We start from the raw sequence: 26,048 nt of genomic DNA, 5'->3' as shown, positions 1-26,048 counted from the left end.
TTATAAATCAAATCATAAAATCATGAATCAAAACTGTTTTATTTGTGTATAAAATATAGTGCCGGTCCTTGTGAATGGAAGAAACATATGGAATTGGAAAAACAAGAATGAAAGTAGTTTAAATGCTTTCAAAATGCGCTCTCTCAGTCAAATGTATGGTAAAACTATAATAGGTACGCAAATGTCAAGGTCTGTACAGCAAATAGACAGTGAAAGAACGGCTAAAAGTATTTACGCAGCGAAAGTTAATGATTTAAGAAAAAGAGGAAGACTGAGAAAGACGTGACATTAGCAAATTCAATAAATACTTGAAGATGGACACATCAAATTTCAGTATAATCGTCGCCCGTGCATGAAAAGATGTATGAAAAAAAAGGAAGCGAGATCTGTATGCAAAGACCGAGCGATATAGCGCTGTACTCTCTCAGCCTATGGGGAAATGGCATGATGGTTTGTTTGTAAACCACGGATTAAACTTTCCTTTTTTTTTAAGTCAGGGTCAGTACTATATAAGCTTCTGACGTCACTGCGACCTGTGAAGATCTAGTGTTACGGGTCCCCGTGAATAAGTTCTCACCCTCCAAGCCCAGGTCTATAAAGAGCCTGGCTACGGTGTAGAGAGCGAGTGTTATCATTTTGCTAAATCTTCCTCTCCAAGCCCAGATCCATCAAGTCTCGGGCTATTAGGCAGGGAGCTAACTCTTTAACATTCTCTGGTTAATACATATTGAAATTTCAGAAAGGTTTAGTCCAGCTAGGTGTTAGGGCTGTTAGATGCAGTTCCCTGACCAGGCTCTAGTGATAACCCTCACTTGATTTTGGCTTAGCTTTATTAGGTCGAAAGCAAACCTCTAAGTGTACCCTTTTTTCAGTTCATCCGCGTGATAGTGAGCAGGTTGAATGGATAAAACTTATAAATGCATCTAATTAATGTCAATATTCATTTAATCTTCATTTAATATAATAGTGTTTCATAATAACCAGTGTTTTTATTTCAATTCAGTTTCAAAACATTTTTTTCCTTTCAATAGAAATTTGAACGAACAATAAATTGTGTTATCATTATTTTGTGTGTGATCGCCTTCTATGGTGTGTGATTTACGATTTTTCCTGGTGTTTTTTTACAAACTAATGTTCTTCGGTATGAATTACATGGAGCGTAATGTGTACAGAGATTTTCGGGAGCATTCTCCTCCTTGTGGGGTGCCTCCTGCGCCTCAGTTGGGATATTTTTTACCCCTAAACTCCTGCCGATGCCTTGTAGCTGCGAACTTGACAAAACTAAGGTAAGGAAAATGAAAACAAAAAAATTCCATATAAAATCATCCTTTAAGACCGTAGAGACTTGAGTGGCAAAGAAGCGTTGAAGTCTGTGTTAAGAAAGAGTAATGTCACCCACTATGTTCTCTAAGAAAATATTTTCAGTGTGTTCTAGTAGATATTTACAACCACTCATATTTTGTATTTACCACAGTATTATAAATATATAAAAAAAAGAGACTAGGAAGTTTTAGTAAAGGTAATATAAATGTAATGACATAACATAAGTCCTGTCAAATATCTTGACTTTCATATCCTTTGCTTAACATCTTTATCTGTTTTAATTTTCATAGTGACTTGTTTATCTGTTACTATGTAATTTTGTTTTTAAAATAAATAATATATTTTATGCATTTACAACCCTCTGAAAGCAGCCAATGCTATTTTGTATGCTTTGACACCAAAAACCCCTTCTTAAAAACTTATCTGTTAATATTTATTTAATTGATAACTTTATTTGTCCTCCACACTATTTCTACTATCATCCCGCCATATCCCTGTATGGGGTGGACAGAGAGGGTGGACTGCCACACATGTCTATCCTGACATACATTCCTAGCTTTTTCTACGTACATAGATCTTGTCATACATGCCCTTCGGTTGTGTCTGCTTTTGAAATGATCAGATTAAGTGTTTGGTTTATCTGATCATTTCACATATTCCTTTGTCGTCCTCGTTCTACATTATCATGCAATTTTGCTATATATATAAATATATTGTTTACCATTCTTTTGTCATCTATTCGTTCTGCATGATTTAACCACCTAAGTGATCCTTTTTTAGTTTTACCAATTATACCTGTCTCAGATTTTTACTCTCGCCTGATTTCATCATTATAACCCTGTCATAAGTGTCTTACATTGATATCCGTCTAAGAGATTGCATGTTATCTCTTTTCATACCTATAATTATTTATTTATCTATCACAGTAACCTTTGTAATTTTGTTTTTAAAATAAACCACCACCTGATACATGAATGTATGCATTTACAACCCAGCCCTCTGAAAGCAGCTAAAACCGTTTTGTATAATATGCTTCGACACCCAAAACCCCTCCTTAAAATCTTTATGTGTTGAGATTTCTTTAAATAATATCTTTATTTATTTTAAGATTAACCTTTGAAATTTTGTTTTTGATAAAAATAACTAATAATCAAATACTAAAACTTGTTAATTATCAGTTTGATTATTTTGTTTATTTTTTGTTTTCAGAGAAAGTTCATCTCCAGGCTGCAGACGTTCACTGAGTCGCGGTGGTTCCACTACTCCACTCGATAGATCCCGAAGATGTTCCATGTCTCCGGAAACAATACCCATTCCGCTTAATCACACCATCGAGCTTTACACCGAGCCAGTTGTAGAGGATGATGATGTAAGTATTGCATGGTTATATTTGAAAACGTAGGAAGTCATATTTTATATTATTTATTTTTTTATTTTCATTTTATTTAATCAAAAAAGATTGTTATAAAATAGGATGACATTAAAGTTTTGATAGTGTCCTCCTGAGGGATGTCTCACTGTCATAAAATATGTCTACATCAATAACCATGAGCATGTTGGTTCTGCATAATGCTTGATTAAACAACCTATCCTGTCTCCGTCGAAGATAATTATCAGAGACAAATAGACCTTAATCAATCGGAATCGACTGAAATCCCTCTACTTCGTACTCTCTATTTTAAAATTAAAAAGATTAATATGTAGTGATTGTTAGCTTCGTTAGAATGTAAGTTTCAGTACAAAAAGCGCTTGAGGTATTTTTACACAAAAATCAGCCAAATATTATGATTCATTATCATCGATGGCGGTACAGCCCGTTGCGTGCCCTGGCCTCCTCCAGAATCTGTCTCTATTTCTCCCCGCACCCTGTGGCTCTTCTCCAGTTCATCAGGCCAATTGCTCTCATGTCACTTTCCACATTATCCAGCCACCTTAATTTTGCTCTGCCTTCGCTTCTTCTGCTTTCCGGAGTGGTATAAAAAATATTATTGGTGGCACGATTATCATTCATTCTGTGTACATGGCCCAACTATTGTAATCTTCTTATTTTTATGAAAATATTTTGATTGTTATCTGAATTATGTATGCAACCACCAATCATCTGAAAGCGATCGGTCAAATGAATTTCCTTTCTTTTTTTACATCCTTTGTTGCTTCTTCCGGAAGTTGGCAACCATCACCCTGAACTCATCTCGATCCTGGGCCATTCACACCGAACCATTGTCTAAGACTTTTGTGCCATGATGCGCTTTCTCTCTCATACTCCGCCTGCTCTGTATCTTTCCTACCACAATAAGTTGGAGAAGGGCATAATTCTCATTGGGAAAAATGAGACCTAAGTATGAGGTTTTTCTTCTTGTGACAGTGGTCAATCTCTTTATTTATGACGCTTCATCGAACGTCCCACTTCTTTCCTAAGATTAGTATCCTAGCATTCCCAACAAGAAGTCAGTTGGTAAAATCCAGGATAAATCCAAAACATACTCACTGAGATGAAGATTGCGCAGAATTTTTAAAACCTGTTTTCCCTAACATCATGAAATATCCAGCCTTATGTGGCAAGTAAAGCTTAAGTTAATAATATGCAGTACAAATGTAGCATGAAATAATAAATTATTGTTTTAATTTTGATATATTTTGTTACAGAATGTGTGAAATTTGAAAGGTTGAATAAATTTTAATTCACATTTTAGTACATAAACTTTATGCTTAAATTTTTAGTTTACTGCTTTTTCATTAAATTAATGAAATTAATAAATCAATAAATTATTTTAAAACATTAGTTACAAACTTCATTTTTAAGACATTATAAAATGGACTAAATCAACATAGTCACAAGCATCAGAATTTTAAAAATATTAATGAAGTTTGTGTATGAGGTGTATTAGTTTTATATTGAATTTCGGAGGGATTATAATTATATACATTTGTACTGTTAGAGCCATCTATTGATCAAATCCATAACTATTTTATAACAATAACAACCTCTTTATCACCCACACACAATCTGCAGTGCATGCTTTCGAACTTAGAAAATTAAACATTTTGACTAGTTTTGTAAAAACATTTTTATTTATTTAATTTAAAACAATAATATTTAAATATTATAACATTTGTTTATTGGGATAAACCACAGAAATTATGTAAATAAATAAGTTGAAAAAGTAGTACAAATCCAGATAAAAATTTTCACAAATAAAAAATAATAGCACTGCAAGAAGAATGAGGATGTTAAGAGCATAATTGACCAATTCTGAATCCACTTGTGATAAATAATAAAAGAGAAAAAAATGTACATAAATTTATTATACACTAATAAACATCTCATATTAACGTATTTAAAAAAGTTTTTTATTGAAGTGTTCATTATGTGTTAAAAATATCTAATTGGGAACAGAGTTTTTTATGTAAACTTGGAGAAACTAAAGTAAATAAATTAATTTTGAACATAGTTTTTTTTTGGCAACGGATTAATAAAAAAAATAACCTGTTGTATTGATTAAATTTGTCAATTTATGAAACAAAATACAAATGAGAAATGCTTCTACATTTTATGAAAGGAATAAGAGTCTTCGTATCTAGTTGTGTTGTTGTTTTAAAACAATGTTTGTATCATTATTACCTAAGTATGTATGTAGTAGATGAAGAAATTGTAATTTTTGTTAATAAACCATGATTATTATTATTATAATTATTCCTTTAAAAATAAAATGGGATCGGTCCTGTATACAGTACTTTTCAAATTCATTATTATTAATAATATGACAACTGACGCATTGACTGACAAACATTATGGTGCATCTCGACATACATAAATCAAGGGTTATGCCGACTTTTGCACAGACCAGAATTAAGGTTTTGAGTTTTCTTAGTATTTGCTAATTTGTTCAGAAGTAAAACTAAGTCAATTTATCGCCTCCTTCGCTGCCGCATCGCTAAGACATTTCTCATTGATTTTACTATTTGGTTTGCTTCTGTGTAATAGTGCCGATAGTCTTCATGTCCGTCCTCGTTTATTATGTTCCTCAGAACTCCTCTGGTTGGTGATATAAACAGTATTCTATAAAAAAGAAAAAACATTTCAATTTGACTAGGTACCTGTTGAACTAACTTTTGTGATGTTAATCAACCGTAATATCGGTAATATAATCGATAACACTGTAACGATAGAAAAAATGTTTTCCAAAACTGTTTGGCATTTATATTAAATAATTTCTGTCCGATGAATTCATTCTTCCTTTTTATATGTAAAATATTCTAGAAAAACAGTCAAAATCCACATTTACTCCATTTATCTTTAAGTTCTAGAAATGGCATAATATTTATTTATACATATGATTCGCTCCACCACTAACATAAAATATCAATTTTGGATACAATTTTAAGGGTGAACAATATTTCGCACCATGCATGGAATAGAAGCATTTTTTAACTTTATGCACTTTTCTGATTTAGCAGAATGAGAACACTCGCCCTCCACTCAGCGGCTCTTTAAAGACCCAGGCTTGGAGGGTGAGAACTAACTTATGGGTCTCGTCACAATAAATCTACACGCGTCGCAGTGACATCTTATTAAGGAGCTTATTAAGCAATGACCCCCCATCTACAAGAATAAAAATATCCAAAACGTAACTTTGCATGTGCACTGCAAGATGCACGAACATCTCCATCCTCCAAGAACTACAAATAACCAAAAGATTCCACAGCATACAAAAAAAATATTTTTTCCTGTTTTTGATATTTTATAAGACAGAACAAGGACTCTCTTAAACAGTGTTTCCCACGGTGGGGCGTACGCCTCACCGGTGGGGCATAACGCCTCAGAGGTGGGGCACCACGCTTCAGAGATGAGACACGTCGGTATTCCGCATATAAAGGGGAATACTCATTGGTCATACGAAAAATGCCTGAGATGTACAAAATTGAAATATACGCTAATTAGTACTTACAATATAATGAAACCCGTTACAATTTCAATAATTATCTAAAAAATTTCAATTTGTTTTTTGTAATAATTACAGTTATAATATATGTATTAGAATAGGTTTTATTTAATTTCATTAGGGATTCATACGTTTACAAACATATTACAATATGATTTGAAAATGTACCTGCTGTTTTATTGAAAAAGATGCCGGTGGGGCATCTGACTTTTGAAAAGACTACGGTGGGGCATGGCATAAGGAAGGCTGGGAAACACTGCTCTAAAGCCTGTTAATAATAGGAAGAGTTGAAGGTAACCGAGCAATAGGACTATCTCTTACAAGAGCGACCGCCCAAATCTAGGAACTTACAGGGTTCTCATTAAATACTAGCCTTAATTTGGCCCAGGATACGGGGGGAATGGAGATGTCTCATACGCCTATTATTAACTTATATATCGCCATTTAGTAATATAATACCTCAAAGGCGCTTTACAAACAGATTACATAAAGATATAAATTTAATTTTAACTTTTTTAATTAAAGATAAACAATGTACTTCGTCACCACATGCTAAGGATTTATTCAAATGATTGACATCCCATCAGACCACGTCGCTCAACATTGAGAAAGATAATAAAGAGAAACTTTGAATAATATGATCTTATTTTTATGAAGATTGTAGAAAAATGTATTTTAATCATTATTTATTTTATTTTAAATCTTGAAATATGACACACATAAACATATTCTTATGTGTGGTCTAATAATAACAATATACATATATTTCATTTATAATTTATAAGTTGTTTAACACATATTTCTTAATCTTCTGATTGATTTTTTTTTCTTTCTTCATTAATGTTTTTCCCAATCATAATTTTTTTTACTGCCTTATATAAAATTAAATTTAGTGACTTTGCCTTTTTAATAAATGAGAGTCTGATTTCTACCTTTTCTCTGATACGGAGTTTTAATTTCATTTGGAGTGCAATTAAATTTACATGAATAAAATACTAATTTGATTGTATGTTAAATGTGATTGAAACTCCGGGGGAGAAATTGGAGATCAATTATTCTTATTTAAACTTGTGAACAGCGTCATAGATTGCCCTCTACTTACAAGTTCTTTAGAATATCTTGTACCCCAGAGAACAAGAATCCAAATCAAATATATTATATGAGGCATAATGTAATTAATTAATAACTTGTAAATACTTTTTTTACAATTTTATTTGAGTTTCTATTAATCTTATATTCCGTTTGCATTTTATGTAAAATTTGTTGTTTAATCCCAAATAAATAAAAATAAAATGAATTAATTTACCTTTGATAATATCCGCCATCTGGTGCGTACTCTTCACCTTTTGGTTCGGCATCATCCATACAATTGATCATGATGAAGCGTCCACTTAAGGCCAGGATCTCTCTCGAGGCGGCGAACTTGGGCTTCAGCTCTCTACATCTTGGACACCAGGACTGGTGGATAACAAGCAGGGCTGGTTTTCCCGTCAATCTGCTGACCTGGAGACCTTCGTCGAGGTTATCATACCAGTCGTACATCTCCCCCAAGCCATTCCCCTTATCGCTAGCCCATACCAGACCAAGCAAACCCACCAGAACGAAAAATAACCCAAATTTAGACATTTAGACTTTTTGGTCCCGGTTTTAACGACACGTTGATGTAAACTGAAGCAAAAATACTTGATAAGCTGATATTTATTATATTATTGGCATATTTTAGTAAATACAACTGTTATACATTTAGTTGATTCATTACTTTTTATAAGTGTATGTTACAAAATATTTTTTTGTGTAAATAACAAAGACAGGGTTTCTCAAACTTTTTTGCCGGTGTATGTTTTCTAAGAATTTTTTTGTTACATAATTTTCTTGTCAGGTGTCAATCTGACTCCTTCAAATGAATAAGGGTCTATGAAATACTGTCGAGTAAAAAAAAGAATTTTTTGTACTTATTAGTAGCGTAATAAATATTTTAAAATTAAAAAAATTATAATAACGTACCGCTAACTTTATGAGGCCAAGAGCCCTGTGTTGAGTTGGGATACAACAAAATATGTAATAGAAAGTGGAAGCATGCATATAATTAAGGAATACTACAAATAAAAATTATTACATGAACGTAAATAAAAACTAAATCCGTATACCCTTCTAGGCGGGCATAATTCAATTACTTTTAACTGTCCAATCAGATCAAATGGTTCATCCTTTTATTATTTATCTCTCTCTTTTTTTTAAGAATGACTTATTTCAAAACATCATTTCATGTGTCTTGAAGATAGGTGGATTCTCACGGTTGACATAATATACATCACAACTATATTTTAGATGTTTGTAGCACTAACTTTGTGGTTCATTGTTATATTTTAAAGGAATAAATGAAATCACTTTGTTTTATGAACCACTTATTTATTATCACAACCGACTAGTTTCGGCAACTCACGTTGCTCTCTTCAGGGTTATATTATACTAAAGTCATTATATAACCCTGAAGAGGGCAACGTGAGTTGCTGAAACTATGTCCTTAAAATGTAACATGATTAAAATTACAGTAGTCAGAAAAAGTGACGACATAACTTTGTAGTAACGTCAAAGGAGTTGTCACGAAAAATCATTTGTATCTGGCGTGTTAATTTATTTTTTTAATGCAATGCTTAAAACATAAATTAACATTAATATATAAAATCAGCTTTAAAACTAAAATAAACCTAATTATTAACGACGTTCTTACAAGGTTACATCATTTTGCAAAAATGTTAGAGATGGGACAAATTGATCAAATAAAAAAATAATTCATTTGATGTTGTTCATGAAAAAAGTAAAAATGTCTCATTTTTTGGTGAATAATTGTGCTAAACACACTAATAATATAAGCTTGGTTTTGCGTTTTTTATATCAATTTTCGAAAACAGAGTTTCACGATTGCATAAAATAACTGATTAAATCGATTTGATCAGTGATCAGTAATTTCTCATCACTAATGAAATTAGTTTGACAGCTGTCACTCTCATCAAGCTATATTTTAAGGACTATAGTCGGTTGTGATAATAAATAAGTGGTTTATAAAACAAAGTGATTTTATTTATTCCTTTAAAATACATAACAACTGATTATTTTTAAAATTTATAAGTATGAATATATTCTTAATATTCCTATTCTATTCATTATAATATATCGTACACCGTACGCAAATATATATATTTTTTTAAACCAGCTCGTGTGAAGAAATGTATTAACTTGTTTGAATTTTTTCATCTTATTTTTGGTTTCTTAAAAAAACAAATATAAACATAGGTAGACCCTGAAATCTGAACAAACATCTCAACTCTGCGCGGTTCACGCGTGTTCTAAAACCCTTTATTTTTCTTGTGGGACTTTTTAAGTATTTTTACACGCTGTTTGCATTTCAAAATAGTTTTACAATCACTTCTCTTCATATGATGCTGATGTAACAATTTATTTCTTACTTTATCGTCGTTCTTTATTAAGACTGTACGCACTTTTGTTGACGTGGCAATTTTTTTTTGCATGTTTTTATAAACATTTCCTCGACGAATTGTTTAAAAAAATCAAACTCAGCAAACTGAAATACAAATTCAATTTACGCATTGCACGTTTTAATATTTTACTAGCCATCATTTTTATTGATTAAAAGGTCGGTGAGTATTGTATTTACTATAGTATTTTTGTAAATAAATAAGGAAACAAAAAAGTATTCGAAATATTGCATAAACTTCCTCATTTTACAAACAACATAAATTTTCTAAATACATAAGTGAAACACTATTATTTTTGGCATCGAAAGTTTTTCTACTTTATCAAGAAATGTACAATATAGCAAGGAGTATAATTAAATTATTATTACCTAAATTCGAATTTGAATGTAAATATAATATGTCATTATTATTTATTTTAAGTCACTATATTTTTTTTCCTTGTAAAGTATTATGGCTTAACCGGGCATAGCCTAAAAAGCCATAATGAGTTAGTGAGTATGTTACCAAATGTAAATTACGATATTTTGAGTTTGTCCAAATGTTCGTAGAGAAAATACTGGATTTCACCCCCCAGGGAGTCATTAAGATTAACGAATTGCAACAGCCCTGTAAATGCCTAGACTTCTATGTTCCCTTCTCTAAATCGTTCTCCATCTCTCTTGTAATTTGTTAATTGTAAATTAATTTCATTTTTTTTTCTCTAATTGCGAAAACTAGAGCGAATATCGCTTAATCGCTACTGACATTTTTTCAAATATTTTTTTAGTAGTTTATTTACAAAATAACGTATTATTTTTTGTTTTAAAGTATGCAAGTTGTTAAGAAGCATCAATTTAGTTTTTTTGTTGTTTTTTGTCGTTTTTTAATTTTAATTTATTTAAAAACTTAGAGTGATAAAAGCTCTAGTGATAACCCTTACCAAGTGAGGGTTATCACTAGAGCCCACCCAGGTGTATATATATATATATATATATATATATATATATATATATATATTATATACTATAGGCTTATTACTATAAAAAAATGCATACATATAGGATCAGTTTGGCGAGTGTAAGGAATGTAGGTATATTATTGGTAACAATAATATATCTACAGTCGTCTGCATACCCACGTAACTTGGCAAGTCATTCTAGATTCTCTCTAAAGTCTCTCCTAGTAAACGGTCGCTCTCTAACTACAGTATACAATGAAAGCATCCACCCCTTTCCCGAAACTGTTTATAAAGTCTTGTGTCTTTCTTCAGTTTCGCATATCAATATCAATTTTTTAAAAACTAACTAAGCGAAAATGTAATATTTCTTTACAATCAAACGGCAGTATTATCAATTTGTGATAAATCAAATACACATGGTCAGCACAATCACCTTTTTCTAATTTCCCAGTATGACAGTGAAGGAATACAATTTTAATTCCAAATTGAGACCGTTTAACACAAAACCCAAATACATATAGGAAACATTCGAATAATTTGCCCTATACAACATGCACTCAAGCATCAGAAGAAAAACAATGCGTATCTATACCAAATCACAGAGGAACATCAAATTATCAAGAAACTACTGGCAAAATGCTAACACAGATCCTAACATGATCCCTATCGAACTCAGGCGAAATTATTTCTCGTCATAGTACTGAATTCCTCGCAAAAACCATTATCCTAATACCAACAGTAGAAACAATCCTATGCAAAGACCCTAATCGTCCTAACAACCTCTCAGGTCTTAGAGCAGACGAAACGGGTTCTAGAGCATGGTCGGCGCTTGGTTCTCTTTAGTTAGTCTACTATTTAGATTTGTAATTTACCACTTCCCTTCTATGGGACAAGAACAACACAGACGGACAAGAGTTCAGTTCAGACAACCGATGCTAGTACCCAAGTATGTATCCTTTTATCTTAAACTGATTTAGTACTCATGGTAGGCCTTTACCCAGTTCCTCCCATTTTTCCACCCATTCGCTCACAAAATGAAAAAAATGCTTTAACGTTAGTTGGATTAGTCGAAAAGCTTGGATTCCACATCGGCCTCGTCACCTCTGTCAAGCCGTTCAGCATGTTTTCCCTTTCAGTATCTAAAATCGGGCAATGCCATAGGATATGTTCAGCCGTCTGACGGGGCTCCCCGCAAATACATTCAGGATCTCTTACTAGTGCGAGGTCATATAATTTTGACCTAAACTCACCATGTTCAGACAACATCTGAAAAACACAGTGATCCAGGTTAACCACAGTTTAATAAGTATTTATAATAAACCACAGTCAACTACGATAAGTCTTATTACTGATCTTCATATACCAACATAGGGTCTAACAACTGGCGACGAGGATAATTTCGGTATTGGAAAGCGTGGAAAGACCAAAATAATCATCTTCAAGGATTATTGGAGAAGAGGGTCGGCTGTAGTATTGTCGCTTGCGAGGCAAACGACAAGATCTCGAAGATTTTTTAAGGGAACCAGGAGACCATCATCAAGAATCAGCGGAGAAGAATCGGCAGGATTCATCACCTTGAGAGGGCAGAAAACCAACAACGCCAGGAGGCGAGATCTGGAACTATGGGGCCTTGGAAAGGATTGTCGGAGCAATCCATCGCGTCTACGTCGTGGAAACCAGAAGGCGCGGGACATCCGGGTTAGCGGCAGGCAGAAGCGGCCAGACAGTGGACGATTGCTGACGGAAGCTAACGGGACCGGAGGGCAGCAGGAAGCAGCCAGACCACAGGAGGATACCCTAGGGCAAAGTCCCATCCTCGTCGCCAGTTGTTAGACCCTATGGTGGTATATGAAGATCAGTAATAAGACTTATTGTAGTTGACTGTGGTTTATTATAAATACTTATTATACTGTGGTTAGAGAGCGACTGTTTACTAGGAGAGACAAATCTAGAATGACTTACCAAACTACGTGGGTAGTGGGTATGCAGACGACTGTAGATATATTATTGTTACCAACAATATACCTGCATTCCTTATTGCGAGGATATTGAACATTTTCGTTTTTACGTGGATTATATTGAGAATCCTTTCTTTATTCCTGAAAATGTATAGATAAGATAAGTGTATTTTAGATATTTAATATTTAAAAATGTATAAAAATACAATATCAACGCGCACCGTTTTTAACGTTACGGTTCAACATGTTTAACCATCTGTATTTATTTAGTGTAATATTTATTATTTGTTGTGATGAATGCGGGCTGTAAAAATATATGTTTTGCGTTGGTTAGTCTGCAAATATGGTTCGTTGATGGTGTGAAGCCATTATTTGTGTACTTTTTCTAGGTGACTTCAATAAATTTCTACTAAAATGAGTAACGCTTAGCGTGATTTGATATAACAGCGGCTATGGAAAGTAAATACACATGTCTTTGGAAACAAGACAATAATTTAGTTTTCCGTAAAATACTGGGTATTTCCACCGTTAGGGACTTTTGTAATCCTTATCAATAATTGTGTCAATACAATTACTTGGTTCAATTTTTGTTGAGAACTTCATTACCTTTTCTGATCATTGCCTATTCTGTAAATGCCAGGCTTTGGAATGAGCTATCTCTTCACGTGAAAAATGTATCTTCTCTTCGCCGCGATTGCGAACGCTATCTTCATCGGTAATCGGTACATATCGAGAAAGTATTTTTTTATTCTCTTTTATTCAGGAAAAATACAGTACAATTACATAGTTTTATAGTATCCAAAATTAGAGTTATCTCTTATGGACCAGTGCAGTTTCCATGTTTTATCACATGCTAAGGTTATCAATTTTTTTTTCAAGTTAAATAATATTATTAGAGGAAAAAACATTTGTGAAAGTATTGATGTTTTTTGTTGATATTTCTTGATAAAACTCCATCGTTAATGATTATGATAAAATTATCAATAAAATTATCAATGAAACTTCTTGGTTTAATTTTACTTTTTATTATTTTGACCAACAAGCGGTTTCGCCTATGTAGGCATCTTCAAGACTGGTGAATTGTTTACAACGTTTACAGCTTTTATACTATTCTTAACATATTTTGGAGACAAGATCAAATAAGTATTTTAACAGGAAACAACTAGTTTGCTAAACAGTTCATTTTTGGGAGTTTTTGGACCAAAATTGGGATTAAGCTTTTATTATTTGTTTAAATACCGTTTGGTTTTGACAAGGAAGTTTACATACCTATAGATGCGTGACGAAATATTTTAAGATACATAATTAGATAATGCATTTATTTTCATAATTCATTTTGATAGTTAATTTTATGTTGATTATATTATTTTAGTAGTAAATAATCAAATCAAACGGAGCGTAGTTATATATTAAATTAAAGGTTTGAGTAAAGGAGAGTTCGATAATTCCAATTGCTGGTTAATTATCACTGCATTAAGTTTAATTCTATTGATTTCTAATTTATCTATTTTTTCCCTTTGTTTTCAAAATGTAGTAATTGAATATTGTTTTCGCTGTCAAAAGTATGGTTAAGCGAGTTTAAGTGTGTTGCAAAATTAGATTTGTCATTTTTTAATATATAGGAGGCAATATGTTATTTGAGTCTTGTTTTCACTGATCTACCACTTTGACCTATATATGTACCTTTTCAATCATTGCACTTTAAACTTTACACTCCATTCTTATCTAAGTTTGAGATCTTATCTTTATTATGAACAAGATATTGTCAAGTTGTTTTTTTTATTATACATAGCTACATTTATTTTATTTTTATTAAATATTTTTTTAATTTTGTCACTTGTGTTACGTATATAATTTAATTTTACCCAATAATTTAATTTATTTTTATTATCTATTGGTAATAAACCATTACCTGTTGTTTTGACTAAATTTCTTTTTTGTTTTTTAATTAATAATTTGTCAATAAGTTTTTTTCAAAACCGTTATTGAAAGCTATTATTTTTATAATGTTTATTTCTTTTTTATAATTTTCATTCTTCTTCTCTGGTATATTAACTAATATATGTATTATTTAATGAAAAACGTTGTTGGTCAAAATAATACAAAGTAAAACTAAAACAAGAAGTTTCATTGATAACTTTATTTATAATTTTATCATAATCATCATATGTGAAAGTAGCAAAAAAAGATATAAACTAACATCGATAGTTAGATACAAAAATCTGTTTGTTTATATGAACAGTCTAAGTATCTTCATCGGTAACCTGCAAATGAACATGTTTAGAAAAAAAAGGTAAACATGTTTCATATTTCATACGGAAAACTTAATTTTACTTTGTAGATAAAATTGAAGATAAATTAAGTCAATCCCAATTTTCTATTTTTTCCTGGATCCTCTTTCTGTTTATACTATAAAATAGTGTAATAAATATAATTATGTAGATTGGATAATATAATATTCAGGAACATTTCTGCATACTTAACGTAAAAACAGCAATTTTCGACTTGTGCCATTATCATCGCTAGGGTGCGATATATGCCTACTATGTGCTCCTATAATTCTATTTTTTATGTATAGCTTCTATAACGAATCGTGAGTATCTGATAATTTCAACTTCATATGCAATATTTTTTTACGATTTAAAGTAAAAATATAGTTTTACGATTTTTTTATCTGCTAACTATATGCTCATTATTGTTATGCGTACTACCTTTTTATTTACAGTAAAACCTACAATAAAATGCAAACACTCTAATTAAAATAATCGTCAACCTCACAAATAATAAGCTAACCTCCTGTAGCTGGTAAAGGAAACGGGAGAAAAAATCTTTTGATCAAAACCTTATCTCTTCTTCCTTTTTATGTATCACCGAGTAGTACAAAAAGTATGTTATAAGTATGGCAATACAACTCTCAATTATTTAGTACCTAGCATTTTTAATTTATTGCCGAAAGAACTTAAATTTAACACACAATGTAACAAGAGCAAAATGAGAGATTGGCTACTCGATCAAAAGTTTATATTTGGATAGTAGTTTATGTGTAAATATTTTAATTTTTCATATATTTTCTTGTACTCAAAAAAATAAAAATATTATCATTATTTGTATAGAATGTAAATTACTGATCTTTCCGGCTGTTAATTATATTTGTAAATTCATCGTTTTTTTGTAAATTTATATAACATTATATAGGTTAGTATAAATAGAAATCTCCAAGCTACAGAAAGGAGCTTAGTGGGATTTTAGTTTTAGTAAATATAAGAAAATTGAAATTTTAAAAACTGTAAAAATGAATTATATACTAACCAATGCTCATCATAATCTCAGGATTATCGACCACACAGCGCAACAATAGATAAAAATGTGTAATCAAATACACATTCCTTCTAGTCTCTAAACTGTTGTAGCCAAGCATACCCTGGAGAAACTCGGTCGGGTAGAGCCAAGGATAATACGCACTCTCTCATGTAGAGATATCTCAGAAACTTCTTTTGGATTCTCTCTATCATAAGAGAGTACTTCAGTTCACGATATCATATTATATAATATAATACATATATAATAACGAAAATGAGGGTGAAAGTTTATAATCTCAGTGCAAGCGCAGGTAACACTAAGAATCCAAGGCAAGATACATACTTGCCAGGTCAAAACTGTATTTTTTTCATTTGACCAGATCAGAGCTTGAATGTATGCTGAAGCTGCACATACTTTCTGTGCTAATGAAATAGTCTGAAGCATGATGGCTGCTGGTTGCTTGCCAACTTCACCCATAAATAGTTGATTTAAGGAGTTTTTCTATTATTATTTTCTGTTATTTTGTTAGGCTATTGTGATCTATGTTTGGTGATATAGGGATTGTTGATTGGTATTCATTAAAAATATAACTCATTAAATGTATGCCATGATGTGATTTATTTACTACATGCACTATTTTACTATCTGAATTATCGTTAGTATCGAATAGTCTCGAAAAGTCTCGAAATATCGAGACTTGGTCCCGAGAAGCTTCCAGAATCGACTCAATTTTGTGTCGATTCTGGAAGCCCTAGTTGCAGGGCGAAAAAATTCAAAATAATTCCAAAATTATACGGAAAGGAAAATAAATAAATCCGTTTAAATTAATTTAATAATTCTTTTATTATAATCGCATAAAAATATATATTAGTTATTTACAGTAAAAATTGTGTTGCCACCATTGACATATTATTACGCGCGCATAGACGCGCCCTATAGAGCAAAATATTTTAAAAGTACTGACACGAAAACGTACTCATAGTTACTGGGTTTTTTTATACCAGGGCTGCATTCAACGATCATGCATATGCTACCAACAATTGGACGATATTCATTTTAGGTAAAAAAAAGTTTGTATTTTAACGTCAACAATCAACATTCGTTTTTGGTGAATCCCAATCAGATTCATTCCTTAAATTCCTTTTAATTTCGACCCGTTCATTTTTTTTCACTGTATTTTGGGAAATTAGAAAATAATATTAACTCGCTTTTATTATATTTGAAAAGCGTATTCTTACCAGTGCATTCCTGAAAGTATGAAGAGCTTCGCAATTGCGCCGCTAGGCGTAATTTGACGTTTACAAAAAATAATATATTTGAATATTAATTATTCTAAGCTTTGTTAATCACTCATTCATTTTACATTAAAAGTTACACAATCCTTTTTACAATGTTCCGAAAGGTTTTTGTTTTTACACGCTTTCATGACCCAAGCAGGCATTTTGGTTTCGATTCTAAACGTCACGCCTGGCTCGAAGAACGACTAAATACGCGTTGGGCATGACTGAGCGTTTAAGCATGAGTTTTTCACTATTTTTGAAGGCTCAGGGTATGTGTGTTAATATGTCAATGGTTGCCACGGAATTCATTTCGTTATTATTTATCTGACAACAAAAATGTGTAAGGGATATCTACTTTATTTGATTAAAACAACTGCTTCCGTAATTTCATTTTGTTTTTTAATGTATTTTCGTAGTTTTATTCAGTACCTCGTGCATGCAGTTAATAATATGACTGGTCCTGTAGAAATAGTACTTGAATTTAGAATGTCCCTTCTTATTGACACAATACAATGGCTTTTCATCTCCTCCAGTAAAAATGATTCTAAAAATAAGACAATCAATTAATTTTAGTCACACTTCATTTTACTGTACCGTTCAAAACGAATCACAGGCTTAAGGGTTTTTTTTTGACAACATTTATTCTTGCAGCATTTTACAGATTTCTCTTTTGTTTTTGTAGCTTAATTTCATTTGTCAATATTTAAAAGTTTTGTTAATTTATTTAATAATACATGTACATAAATATACAATTTACATTTGAAGCACTAACTTTGTTGTTATTCATTGTAATAAAATAAATATAAAACACCTTTGGTTTTTACCACTTATTTTTTATTTTTTCTACCGACCGATTTTAAAACTACATGAGCTTCTTTATCAAGGTATAATTAACCAATGAATTCTATTTTATTTTATTTTAACAGTGACTACTAAATATTACATCGATTCATAATAAGAAAAAAATAATAAATAACCAATTTTCTTTAGTCCAATCCTGTCTAGTTTTAATGATCGCATCCATCTCACTTTACACTTCCCATATTTACAACAACATGACAAAAATACTTAACTTATTAGCTCGATATGTTTTGATGTAATATTTAGTAATCACTGTTAAAATAAAATAGAATTCACTTATACCTATTACCTACCTATATACCTTGATAAAGAAGCTTGCGTAGCTTTGAAACTGGTCTGTAGAAAAGTTAAAAATAAATGGTTAAAAAAAAAGTTATTTTACATTTATTTTAATATATATTCAGTTTAAATAATATAAAAATAACAATAAAACCATTTAATTTACGTTGAATGTTTTGAAATATTGTGTTAAAAACCGTTTTAAAAAATTGATTTTCTTAGATTTTTATAGTGATATTTTTTGGATTTTTAAAGCGTATCTTGTCTGCAATCAATATCAAACTTCTAAAATAACATGGATAACCTTAAAAAAATCAGTATTTCCAGAAATGGCAAGCGTGAAAAAGTGCATAGAAACAAATAAGACAGAGGATAAATAAATTACCACAAGCAACAACAACTACACGTCGACAGTTGAAGTTGACAGTTAACAGTATCACAGGCGTGGAATGCGCGCCCAGATCTTAGTTCAAATGTTTGTTGTAAATAAAACGTGTTCTAATTTTTTGAATTTGGCCACAGATTTCACCCAATTTGTGTATTACACGACACAATGGGTCAAATTTTGCACAAGATCTTGTACCTTTTCTGACCATGTAATACGAGTATAAAAGTATTAAACATTTTTTTATATCTCGTCATGATCGTAGAACAACGACGCGTGTGATTTTCTTCAACAACAACATAAAAGTAGTTTAATTATTTTTTTGACACTTGATGTCATGTCATAACTCAATAAGTAAAAAAGTGTACCCATCGATACTTGGGTTATATATATATATATAAATATATGTATTTTTTGAAACATAGAATATTTAAAATATTTGCATTTTTCTGATGACTACAGTGATGTTTTTTATACAATGTGTTTTTCTCTTTACATGTAAAAGACAAAGCGTCGTTTATTCGAATAAAATAAAATAAAATAATTGTTATTTCAAGTATATCTTCTTCTTCTGCAGCCTTATTTTCTCCACTGCTGGATGGCGGCCTCTTCCAAACGTCTCCATTCCTTCCTATCACCCGCTTTCATCATCCACGTTTTACCGGCAATAGAGGCAATTTCGTCGACCCATCTTTTCTGTGGCCTTCCAACACTTCTTTTGTTTGCCCATGGTCTTTACTTTATTAATTTCAAACATATAAAAATAAGCAAAAAATTCAATACTACCTTTCTCTGCCTTTTTAACAACGATATTCTTTTGTATTTTAAAAAAATCCCGTCTTTCTGTTTTACTGTACTTATTATCATCGATAATTATTATTAACTTTACGATCCTTCTTAAATTCATCGTTATAAAACACGTTTTTAAAAAATGTGCATAATGCTCGTACATTCGGCAAACGCACTATGGGGTTTTAATAAATTAATCTAAAGAAATATTTGAAACTTCAGTGTCTATTCAACAAATATTCGCATTTTTTCGATGACTACAGTGATGTTTGTGGTCTGTTTTTCCACTCAATTGCCTTCCGCAGTGAGTGGTGTTTATATGGTCTTAATAAACTAGTGTCGGTTACTTCATCATGGTTTGTTGACCCTCGGTGAAGAACGGACTATTAAACCATGACCAGCCGCAAGTCCAACAGAAGCCACGACGTGCGACACAGGACACCGGGCAGTGGGCGGACATCACACCATAAACATTCTCCGCGACAAAAATACAGAATTACATATTTGATTTTCTTCAACAACATAAAAGTGATTTAGTTATTTTTTGACACTTTATGTCATGTCATAACTCAATAAGTGAAAAAGTGTACCCATCGATACTTGGGTTATATATATATATGTATTTTTCAAGCCTGGAATATTTACAAGATCAAATATTAAAAATAAAAAAAATTGCATTTTTCGCACATCCGCAGTTGTTCTACGAACACGAACGACGATCTGGTAATCCAATTGTATACTGACCATATTTCAATATCAGATTCTGCAAAGAAACAGAAGTATTTAAATCTTATACCTTGGGATGTAGTGACCATCGGGTGAGTATACGACGCCTTTTGGTTCCTGCTTGTCCAAACAGTTCACCATCACAAAGTGCCGGCTGAGTTCCAACAGCTCCTCAGACTCGGCGAAGTTCGGTGCTAGGTCCAGGCACCTCGGGCACCAGGACTTGTGGATTATCACCATCACAGGCTTCCCAGAATCTTTACCCAGTTTCAGTGCGGCGGTGAGATTCGGGGCCCAGTCGTATTTCGTCCCAAATCCATTAGAAAAATCGCGAACACAAGTAACGAGATTATAAATAATCGCCAAAATTATGATCCTGTACTGCATCGTCGTTTATTTTTTCTGTTCTGTTGACAAACCGAGCCTCTGTTGGCAAATGCGTTTGACGCGCATCACGATGTTTTTTTATGCCAGAAATTTAATCGCTTTTCGTGCACTGTGTGGCGTAAAAGACATTAATTCCACACATGATTTTATTTTACATTTAAATACCAATAATATACCACAGCATGAATTCTTCTGGCTATTTTAATTTTTATTGTATTTTTTTTCACCGAAAAAAAAAATCAAGAGGGTCAGGATCAACACACAATTTACTTTATCGCAAATCATGTTACCTCATTCATTGCAAAATGTCGACATAAAAAATGCTTGAGAATAAATCAATCATCATTCTCACTTTCCGCACCCAATGGTGCTTAGGGCACTGTATTGGTAAACCAAACGCAACGCATTTCAGTCATATGAAAGTAAGATAATCAGTTCTACGCTTCAGGTGTCAGTTCAGGAACAAATAAATATTGCAATTTAAACAACCTTTAAAATCGATTTTATCACTTTTAAACTTCATTGTTGACCAGTTGGTTTTATTACAATATTTTGGGTTTTTCAAAATGTTTGTAGACAAAAGACTGGATATCACCCCCTAAGGAGTCATTATGATTAACAAATTACAACAGGGATATAGAACCATTTAAATACCGATGATTTGCAATTGTATATTCATTTCCAACCCGTTGACATTCTTGAAACACATAAAGTAATGTCACTTGCACTCGAGCATATCTCTTCATGGACAAAAAAACACGGACTTCTCATAAATCCAACAAAAACCCAATTTGTACTTTACTGTAGTAGTAAAAAAATGTATTCAAAAGTGAATTTTTCTATACTACCTCTTTTCAAAATAGATGGTACTGAAATTCCATTCATGGCTTCAGTCAAAAACATAGGTATAATCACTCATAAGCATTTAGGGTGGCACGATCAGGTTAACGAAGTTAGTCGTAAACTTTATAGCAGTTTGCACTCATTTAAAAGATTACAGAATTTCTTGCCAATTAATGTTAAGCAAACATTAGTCCAGAGCTTACTTCTTCCATTCCTTGACTATGCAGATGTATGTTATCCAGATGCTACCTCTGAATTACTTGGTAAGTTGGAACGATTGCAGAATGTTTGTATACGTTATATCTTTGATCTTCGCAAATTCGACCACATAACCGAATATCGCACGCAACTATACTGGCTCAGTATCAGGCAAAGAAGAAACATTCACATCACTTCTTCACAATATTTTTAATAATCCCACTTCGCCTGTTTATCTGAGAGAGCTCTTCCAACCTATATCACAACACGGACTATCCTTTCGTTCTAGTAACGAGAGAACTTTTTAAATACTCTTTCATCGCTCTAATTTTCTTGCCTCTTTCACAGTAGTAGCTGCTTGATTGTGGAATAAATTACCCACTAATGTTAGAGGCGCCTTTTCTTTATTTACATTTAAGTCAAGATTAAATTGTCACTATCTAAATATTTAAGTTGTTCCTTTATCCTTCTTCTTTCCTTCCCATCCCCTCTCCTGTCTTCATAGTGTAGTGTTAATTTTTATATTTTTTATTTTGTTATCTTTGTTTTAATTTTGTATAAAATCGTAAGATTCAATATGTCTTGCAGAAATTGCCTTAAGCCAATATGCCTGCCCTTATATGTTATAAATTGTATCTTTATGTGCATAATTCCTCTGTACGTGTGATGTAAATGAACTCCTTCTAAACGGCTTAACCGATTTACGTGCTGTTTTCATAGAAATATAGATCTTTGCGCTGTGCGTGCTTGTAGATATTAAAATCTTCAATATAATGCGTAAAAAACAAGTACAGAGCATAAATGTTTTATTCGCCGATCTACCAGGGTTGCATTCGAGGAGAATGCGTTGACAAAAAAATGGAAAGATTTTGTTTTTTTGTGTATAAAAAAGTTTGTTTTTTGTGTATAAAATGTTTACAAATAGCATTTATTTTTTGTGGATCTCAATCAGATTCTTTCCTTAAATTCCTCATTATTTCTATCTATGTATTTATTTTTACTGGATTTTTAGTAATACTAAAATAATATTAAATTCAATACATAAGTACACCCCTCTGTTGGTGAGAAGACCGGAGTTTGACGTTTGCAAAAAGAATGCGATATTTGAAAAAATATTTATTTTATGTTTTGGAATATAACCATAAACAAGTACCTACGTAAATTGAGTATTAGAATATTATTAATTTTTGTTTTTGGAATTTAATCACAAACAAGTATCTAGGTACCTACTTATCAATAAAAAGTCTTTTTCCAAGACAAGCCAACGTTCGGGCAGGACAACGTCTGTCGGGTCCGCTAGTATGTATATAAATTGTTAAATAAAATAAATAAACATTTCAGAGACGAGAATATGGAAGTCTAGGCATTTACAGGGTTTATGTATATCATTCGCTGGTTTAAGTGGCCACTTTACTTTTACACTTTACAAAATGTTCTCTATCCCTTTTGCAATTTGTTGATATTTAGTAAAATGTTTGTTGATTTATCTGAGCTTTATGTGTTTGTTGTTTTGTTACAAAAAACGAACAATGTTGACATAAGTGATAACTGCTCTCCAAACGGGATGCGCTTTTTGTAGCGAACAAAAAGCGCCATATCCACTTCCGCTTTTCTATCCCCGACTGCTAACTTCCGATCAATTTATGTGGAAGTATGCGCCATCCATGTACCAACTAACTAGCTCTCTTGCATACCACGCTGAGAGACCACTGGTCAATCAGTACTCTGTACAGTTTTGTTCTGTCAGTTGCCGCTTTGACACGCAAACGTTTAGAAAAATCTAGAAAATTCACAAAAATCTCGTCATATTTTTTCTCCAGTGTATCCGCACTCGTTAATAAATCAAACTGGTTCTCGTTCATTAATTCCGCTCTTATAATCATGAAATGCTTCATTATATAACACGTTTATTAATAATATAATAAGTAATGAAATAAAGTCGAAGTAATTAATTTGACGCCTCTTTATTCTTCCATAATTGACAGTTAGAACAGTGATAAATAATTTGTGAGTGTCTCAATTAAATTTAAAGCGATGAATCAATATTTATTGACACGTTTTCAAATATTTTAGATGGTTGATATTATTCAATGCTTGTCAACAAAATCACCTAAAAATTAAAACAGAACAACGAAATAATTTTCAATAATTAAATTTTGTTTATGAAATCGTGTATTATGTTAACTTCTATATATATATCTAAACTATTGAATAAATAAACGATCATATTTTTACGTTGCGCATGATACATTCTCAAATTTAGTTATATTTTTTGTAACCATAACTCTTTTTAATTAACAAATATTTTTAAAACCAATATTTTATCAAATTTAATATTAACGTGTATTTTTTTAACGATATTTTTTCATGTCACATACTATACATTATTTTTCTTTATATTTTGAAACATGTGTAACACTTCTTCTGAATTTCCAAGTTGTTGATTTGGATGTTAGTATTTCTCAATAATATTTTGAGTCTATCCAAATTTTTGTTGACAAAACTGGATTCAACCCCCTTGGGAGTTATTAAAATTAATATATTACAACGTAGACAGGTCATAAGCCCTGTAAATGTCTAGACTTTTATATTCCCTTCAGTAAAATGTTTTTCATCTCTGTTGTAATATATTAATGTTAGTATTTCTGTTTTTTTTATACTATTTACCTCTTTCACACTATTTGAGTACCTATTTATAATTTGTTGGTACATAAACTGTTATTTAGTAATTAATTTTAATGATATTTTTTTTATAAATTACAAATCTATATTTGCTTTTATGTATTTTTACGCAATGTGTTTTTTTCTTTACATGTAAAAGACAAAGCGTCGTTTATTCGAATAAAATAAAAATAAATAAAAATAATTATAATTTCAAGCATATAAAAATAAGCAAATAATTCAATACTACCCTTTTCTGCCTTTTTAACAACGATATTCTTTTATATTTAAAAAAATCCCGTCTTTCTGTTTCACTGTACTTATTATCATAAATAATTATTATTCACCTTACTATATATCTTAAATTAATCGTTATAAAACATGTTTTTAAAAAAAATGTGCATAAGCTCGTACATTAGGCAAACGCACTATGGGCTTTTAATAAATTAATCTAATGAAATATTTGAAACTTCAGTGTCTGTTCAACAAATATTCGCATTTTTCTGATGGCTACAGTGGTGTTTTTCTAAGTGTTTGTGGTCTGTTTTTCCACTTAATTGCCTTTCGCAGTGAGTGGTGTTTGTATGGTCTTAACAAACTAGTGTCGGTTTCTTCATCATGGTTTGTTGACCTTCGTGAGGAACGGACTATTGAACCATGACCAGCCGCAAGTCCAACAGAAGCCATGACGGGCGACACAGGACACCGGGCAGTGGGCGGACATCACACCATAAACATTCTTCGCGACAAAAATACAGAGTAATTACTGATTACATATTTTATTTATTTTAATATTTATTTTGTTTAACTAATGATTTGAGACCATTTTAAAAATTACGTAAATATACATAACATGCATTTTTGAATAAGCACTTGAATTTATAAATTAATTAACAATAGGTGCTTTAAATAAGTTATCATACTGTATTACAATTAAAGGGGTTTAACAACTCTATAAATCTTTTTTTTTGTAAAATTTACATTTGAAGTACTTACTTTGTGATCCATCTTACTTCACACCTCCCATCTTTTCAAGAACAGCGTGACAAAAGGACTTGAGTTTTTCTCCATACTTTTAGATTTAATATTTAGAAAACTCTGTTAAAATAAAATAGGACATGATTAATTACTAAATTATACCTTGATAAAGAAGCTTGTGGAGCTTTGAAACCGGTCGGTAGAAAAAATAAAACTTAAATAATACACGCATTAATAATAATAATAATATTTGGCTGATTTATATAGCGCCATTTTTGCGAAAAATCACCTCAAGTGCGCTTTACAATTGTATAATTAATTTTCTACTTTAATAAAGTGACATATTATATTTTCTGATTTAAAATTGAGGGTATGATAATCTAAAGAAGGGAGATTTTAGTTGGGATCTGAACTGACTGGAACTGTCGATGATTCGTAAGTTTGAAGGCAATTGGTTCCAGGCAGAGGGGCCGGCAACGGCAAAAGCACGGTATCCAAATCTAGCGTTTGGGGAGCGCCGGATTTCGACAAATTTTCCTCTTCCTGATTCAAATGCAGACCGAAGAGTACATTTTCTTTGACATGTATTTTCCCTAAAGGTCCGATAGGTATCCGATACGGAGATATAATATTCTTCTATGTGTTCTTACATTATATATATAGACAATATTTAGTTATTTAAATAAAATATTTATAGACAAGG

At 31.6% G+C, this 26,048-nt stretch overlaps 2 protein-coding genes and 1 pseudogene across 3 annotated transcripts in view; 1 reads left to right on the top strand and 2 right to left on the bottom strand.

Moving 5' to 3' along the window:
• The window catches only part of pyd (zonula occludens-like protein polychaetoid), a 197,193-nt gene that overhangs the window by 82,159 nt on the left and 88,986 nt on the right, over window positions 1-26,048 (top strand). Inside the window, 1 exon segment of the mRNA XM_088242416.1 lies at window positions 2,533-2,692. Coding sequence (XP_088098542.1) covers window positions 2,533-2,692 — 160 coding nt within the window.
• On the bottom strand, window positions 4,612-8,022 carry LOC148284260 (thioredoxin domain-containing protein 12-like). Its single transcript, XM_088242407.1, has 2 exons — window positions 7,573-8,022; window positions 4,612-5,383 (listed from the first exon to the last, which is right to left on the bottom strand). The coding sequence occupies exons 1-2, from the start codon at window positions 7,890-7,892 to the stop codon at window positions 5,233-5,235; spliced, it is 471 nt and encodes a 156-aa protein (XP_088098533.1). The 5' UTR covers window positions 7,893-8,022; the 3' UTR covers window positions 4,612-5,232.
• On the bottom strand, window positions 17,638-20,692 carry LOC148284259 (thioredoxin domain-containing protein 12 pseudogene; annotated as a pseudogene). Its single transcript, XR_015825358.1, has 2 exons — window positions 20,349-20,692; window positions 17,638-17,782 (listed from the first exon to the last, which is right to left on the bottom strand). The product of XR_015825358.1 is annotated as a thioredoxin domain-containing protein 12 pseudogene (transcript).

Source organism: Micrasema longulum, unplaced genomic scaffold (assembly GCF_059751315.1).
Source record: "Micrasema longulum isolate JH-2025_06_02 unplaced genomic scaffold, ASM5975131v1 h1tg000136l, whole genome shotgun sequence".
Lineage (NCBI taxonomy): Eukaryota > Metazoa > Arthropoda > Insecta > Trichoptera > Brachycentridae > Micrasema > Micrasema longulum.
Note: the sequence above shows the minus strand (reverse complement) of the source record. Positions and strands in the feature narration are given on the sequence as shown.